General features: G+C 35.9%; 1 protein-coding gene across 1 annotated transcript in view; it reads right to left on the bottom strand.

Annotated features, from left to right (window-relative positions):
* Positions 1–3,975: 3,975 nt before the first annotated feature.
* DENND4A (DENN domain containing 4A) overlaps positions 3,976–6,485 on the bottom strand; it is a gene marked incomplete at both ends in the record, with an annotated part of 40,351 nt that continues 37,841 nt past the window's right edge. The window contains 5 exons of the mRNA XM_082005126.1: positions 3,976–4,112; positions 4,340–4,404; positions 5,340–5,502; positions 6,016–6,042; positions 6,183–6,300. Of these exons, the coding sequence (XP_081861252.1) occupies positions 3,976–4,112; positions 4,340–4,404; positions 5,340–5,502; positions 6,016–6,042; positions 6,183–6,300 (510 nt within the window). The remainder of the gene's footprint in view (positions 4,113–4,339; positions 4,405–5,339; positions 5,503–6,015; positions 6,043–6,182; positions 6,301–6,485) is intronic.

Genomic DNA, 6,485 nt, shown 5'->3' with positions numbered 1-6,485 from the left:
CTGGGGTTAGAATACCACCTCATCCCCAATAAAAACTAAACCCAGGAATCAGAAATACTACAAGGAAGTTGAACTGCTTGAGTTTTGTTTTCATCCCGACACCCATCTCTGAAATGTACAGATTATTGTTCCCAGCACTACTTCTCACTGTTAGCGCTGTCTTCTAGACAACCACTATGTCAGAACGCCACTGACACCAACAAACCTGAAAGGTTTATTGTTAACAACGCCTCATGTGAGCAAACAACGTAGTTCAGAGTTGCAGACATTTCTGTCATTCTAATCCATCTAATAAAATGTTAATGAAAATAACCAGAAAGATTTTAAGCTTTTTATTGACTCACTGTAAAACTTTTTTTTGGATGAGACAAAAAAAAAAAACCTTAACATTGTGAACACTGGCTTCGCATATTTTAAAGGAACTACAAACCAAAGCAAACATCCAACATACTGGTTTTTGGTAAATAAAATTTAAACATTACATATTTACAAATCTACAACCATTCATTTAAAAAGTGCTGCTTGCAGACTAACAAAGTACCATTTTTAAATCCCAGTGAGATAATGTCCAGAAATACCCCTCTCTATTATTACTGTTTGCATTTCCCATTTGTTATACAAAGATTTTACATGCAGGAATTCTCTCTTTCTTGGGGTACAAATCATTTAATTTGCCAGTGGAAGTCTAATTCATCAGGCTGTAACTGTACCAACGGCAAACGTTCTCAAAATGGGAAACAGCAGTGTCAGAGAAACAGCACAGGTTCTATTCACATTTCTGTATTTCATCTCCAATAATTATTCCAGTGGAACCATAAGTAAAGCAAAATATATATTGCACTGCAAATCTAAACCCCTTGTTTAAGGTTTTTGACTTAAGCATTATTTAGTACACAAAAGGAGAAAATTCAGTTCATACAAAATTTTAAATTGAAAATATGTCTCAAATATTTTATTTATCCATCTTTGTGGTATTGGAAAATATACGCAAATTGCTTTTGTAATAAAGGACAGTGAGATCTGAAAACTGTTTCAACACTGAATTGTATGACGCTTAAAAATTACCCACCTCAGGACCGACCTTTTAAACATTATGACTTGAATGAGGAAAATTTTCCACTTCCACTATATCACTATTCCAACTATATTTTATTATAGTATTTTTACAGTGGACTGTCTTGCAACAGACTCCATAAAACAATTCATTAAGTATAATGATTTCACATGATGAACTACTGCATGATATAGCAATTTAAAAGCACACCCGAATAGACATTGGCGATGCTTCAGGAGTGCCACTCTGAGGATGCAAGACGACAGTAAGATCGGTTGTCTGAAGGATGCGTACGCAATCCTTTTCAAGGTACAGGATATACTCCTGTGACAATACTGGCAGGACTGTTGATATTTGAATGAAGTGGCAAACTTACTGGTCTGAAGACCGTTGGAAGTACTTATAACTAAGCCGGGACTAAGACTGGAGAAAGTGGGCCACGTATTACAAGTGTTGCATCTATTCCTGCGCTAGCACACACAGTTTGCGGTGTTACGTCCTAGGGAGAGGTGGTTAGAGACCAAGCTCAGTCGCTTCTGCTAGACTAAAATAGCAAGCGTGAAGCTTGCTTCATAACTCAGTACCTCTAACACACCACGGCAGCTCTGGAAAAAGCACTTGCTCTCCTTCATGGCTTGAAGGTCCTATAAAACAGTGACTGCCCCAAGCGGTAAATGACATGGGAAACAGAACTGCAAAGAGCTAGGAACATTTCCTTACACACAGCACAGACATGTGTGAGTTTATATACACAACTACCACTGTATGCAACTTGGTAAATACAGTGTACCTACTGTACAGAGCAGAGCATACATGCACACCAATAGGTACTTACGATAAATATGTTAAAAAATAACCTGGTGTTTTTCACAATAGTTGAGAAGAATGAAGGCAGTATGTATCCACCCTCCACTGATACACTGTTTACCATGTACCTGGGTGAAAAAAGCAGCTATATTTCATGCATGAGGAACACGTTACAAGCACGGCAGTACAAAAGAGAGCGTCACAAATCGTTAAAATAAATTAAATGTGAAAAATGTTGGTAAGTGTAGCATTGCTAGCTCAACCTCAGGGTGGGGGGATACTTTCAAAAAGGTCAGCTACATAATTAGCAGCAAATTAGAGAAGAGGTATCCAGCAAGACTGCACCTTGCAATTAGCATCAGCATATACCTGCAGCTCTACAAATTTTAAATCCTTTCTCCTTAGGGCAGCATCTTCTCTCTACTTTACAGAGGTCTGGGAGGAGGTTACATAGAGCTTCATAGCAGCATTACTTCTCATTTAAGCCTCTAAGAGGCTCACTCTATTTCATTTAATGAAGTAAATGTGAGTTTAAAGTTTATATCCTTTCTGCCTAACTAAATATTGCTGTATTATTACTCTTGCGAACTAAAGAGATTTTAAAAAATACCTGCTGTTAGGCGGACCAAAATATAAAGTCTAGTGTAACAGCTGAATATTTAGAACTATTATAACAGCAACAACTATAAGAAATTAGAATTGGAAAACCATTAAGATTACTCAAAATAAAGCTATTTGTTAAAGCATGGTTTAATTTGTTTAGGGTGTTTTATACAATTCAATGTCTGTTTTCCTACCTCCATACAAGACTTTTGATATTTTCTCTGTAGCTCACCTTCTGGTGAGGAGTGGCTATGTGACTGAGAGCACAGAACGTTTTTTTAAATCTCTAGAACAAGAAAACGTGAGTCAAAAGCCATGACTCCACCACAAGGACTGACATAGCATTTTTCTTCACAGAACAAACAAACAAAAAGATGTTTTGCCTGTGAAATAGAGACCAAACATTCCAAGTACATTTAACTATGCACAATATGCCCCAATAAATTACATTCCCTATATATTCCCTGTAGCAAGTTTGCTTCATCTACTTTAGTTAAAAGCTTTGGATTAGCATTATGCACGTGTCGTATTTAGAGTGTTTCAAACACATCCACCAAGACTCTGAACACTGCATGTTTAATGAAGAACTTCTTGCAGGCTGTCATTTGCTTCGTATTACATCTGTAATGAGGTCACATTAACAAATGCCAACAGCTGAGATGGACTAACATAATCTGTAAGGACTCTTCAATATGCTTTCTCTGTACTAGGGGGTGGGGAGTGAAGGGAACAGGAAAGAAGAGGAGGAGTTTTCTACAGAAGTGTTTTACAGAGACATCAGTGTCTTCATTAGTAGAGATTTTCCGAAGGTTACCATACCTTCCCCTTCTGATTGCTGTGGTAACACGTTTTTCCATGTGTGCATGAGAGGAATCCTGTATCTAGAGTACTGTCTAGGTGAAGGTTAACATTTTCTATTCTGCTTTAAAAACAAATCACTCTTCAAAAAGTAACTGGACAAGTTACTATAAATAGCAGTGTACTGCAAAAAAAATAAGCACTGCGTTGCTTATGCAGCAAGTCCATTTAAAATTCACTCCAGTAATTTAAAAAAATTAAAAAAATATCAACTTACTATAAACAATTTAAAATATGTATAATACAACTTTGTATGCTCTTCATAACATCATGAATATTCTATGTAAACAATAGATTTTGAAGAATTTACTTCGCTCACATTAGTTTCAGTGCATTGTTTGTCCACCTGTTATTTACTTTTAGGAAGGGAACTGTAATATGTTGTCCCAAATTAAAGAACTGTTTTTGTTTAGAATCCTTTCTACACATTGATTTGCAGAAAGGACAAGGGACAGGGAAATAATATTTGGCCCATTTTTCACACTATCCATTTCCACAACTGTAGATAGGCCTAATTTTTCCAAGGCCGGCTGCCACAGTACATTTGTACATACATTCTTGAACACTGAAGACTGAGATGTTCCTTGTGGCTACTGAAGTGGTTATTTTACACAGGTACACATCATAGATATCACCTCTTTAGCTAGGTATATTTAAAGATATGGTTCTCCAAAAATCTTTCTGCATTCCATCACTCCAGTACTTGGCGGTCTATCACAGTTGTGAGTATTCTTCACTTGATTAGCTGTGAGACGGTCATAGGCCATTTTGTACTCTCTGTCAAAAGCATCTGCAGAAACAGAAAATCAAATTCTATATACCGTGCTCAAAAACACAACCCAAATACAATGACAGCTAGTACGCTTATCAATGGAAAATAACAGTAAAGTCCTTTTTATTCAGCACTTACCATAGAAAGGCACACATCTAATCAACAGGTTTTTGGATTTTTTTTGGAAGCTGAAAAACTAGTTTGCCTACATTAATCATCTTATTTGAATAATTTATAAAACTTACCTATATCAATGTTATCTCTTCCTAGGGCAACAAGTGAAAGAAATAGTATTTCTCTGTAAAGGCTCCTGAAATTATAAAAAGAAATGTCTATTTATATACTGCAATGATATCCCACAAAACAATCTATATTAAAAATAGATCGAAGCATTTAAAGATACCTTTTTTTTTTTTTTAAACAAGTGGCATTTTGAACATAATTCCCGATTGCCACCTCCAAAACATTGTCACTTCTGACCTCTGGAGAATGTCCTGGACTCCCCACATACGGATATCACGTGTCCTTGATGCAACTTCCGGCACATCAGTGGATGCCTTAAGCACACGCAGAGCGAATCATGCACTTAAGGCACCCACCAAATTTGACAAACGGGTAAGGAGCTTGCTTTTTTGCTTTCCTACATTATCTTGAAAAAGCAGGCAGACAACCAAATAAACACCTTGTCAATGCTCCAGCTGTTGAAAAGGATGCTATGTATCTTATTCTAAATAAAAATCAGTAAATCCAGGCAAGAAATACAAATTCATAGGAAATAATTTTCACTGATTCCACTGTTAATGGAAAAAACCTTCCCAAATATGCAACTTAACCTTAGGTCCCCCTTCTTTTCCCTACTGGAAACTTAAACAAAAAATCCACCCATGCACACTAGAAACAAGTGGATATTTTTGATTTTAAAAAATATTTTAAAAATATAACATTTAATAATGAAATATACAAAGATGTACACACTCCCTACTTGACTTCCCATTATTCATAAGTAAGAAAAAAAAGAGGTGGCTATAAAGGGAAGAAGGAATGAGTGAAAATTAGTTTCTCCAATTTTTTTTTCTAAAATAAGTTTGTGAAAGTTATCACAAAAAAGAAAAATATTTACCAGCCTCAGTGACAAACTTGAGAGCATTGCTAAAAAAAGTTCTTTTTTCTTTAACAAACACACTACAAAAATATAGCCTTATTGTTGTCCAAACTTGCTCCAGTTGGGCATGTTTGTATTCTTACCTCTGTCTTTTAATATGTGGCCATTTGTTCAATCTCTCCAATATTTGGCTCATTGGTCCATACACATCATTCATCTTAATGCTTTTCACCATACTTCTCAAGAGCTCCTGGTTAAAAGAGTCGTCATCTTTTTGCAATAAATGGACCATTGGGTACTTCTGGGCTGAAAAACATTAGAAAAGCTATAAGAGTAAATACATTCTTTGTGTAACAAGTAGAAATGTTATTAAAAAAGGTGGAAGGCTACACAAACTGAAAATGTTGACATATATGTAGTGAACAAAGAACAATAAACATCAAGTCAAAATAACATCCACGTAAAGAAACACAAAAAGCACGTAAGAGAAACTCAACAGCCGTAATGGGTCATGAGCTATTTTCAGGCATATGATCCAACACTGGCAACAAAATTCTTAGTAAGCAAATTCTAAAAATAAGAAAACAAGCAAAGTGGATGAACTGACAATTTAAGTTCAGTGTGTCACTGAAACATATTCCCTTTTATTCCTCCCTTCCCAATGAAAAAAAAGCCACTGGAGATACCGGTCAATGATTTCAAACAGATATGCTAGAAAACTAAACTCGTTCAAGCAGTTTACTGCTAAACATACAACCACCCTCCCTCCCAAAACAAGTCACACAAACTTAGAATAGCAACACCAAACTTAACACTCACTCTCAAACAAAAGAGTGCGATTTTGACCTGCAAGACAAAAAGTAGTATGATCAAAAATCAGTTCTGTATCTTGCATGAACTATCCACAAGGACATCTTTTTTCAACATTCTTCAGTTGCTCAAAATGAAAATTGCTCTTTAAAAATACCACAAGAAACAAAGCTTACTCTGAGCATTCCACAAGATATACAGAGGCTGCCTTGGATCCTGATGCAATTTCATATTGTCCCATAGCATCTGAATAAGAACATATTTACTGTCCTCTGACATACAGTTTCGTGGAATCTGAACAGGAGAATGCATAAAGAAAGAAATTTTACTACAGATCCATGACAGAGGACTCCTGTATTTAAAATAAATCTTCACATCTATAGGCCTTGTTCCAAAAGGCTTCAATATTAAAACTGCTGTAAAACCAGAGGAAGCAAAATCTGAATGGGATGTCACGGTGACATAGCAAATCTTCCTAC

This window comes from Phaethon aethereus (assembly GCF_964289735.1).
Source record: "Phaethon aethereus genome assembly, chromosome: 12".
In the NCBI taxonomy this organism is placed as follows: domain Eukaryota; kingdom Metazoa; phylum Chordata; class Aves; order Phaethontiformes; family Phaethontidae; genus Phaethon; species Phaethon aethereus.
Note: the sequence above shows the minus strand (reverse complement) of the source record. Positions and strands in the feature narration are given on the sequence as shown.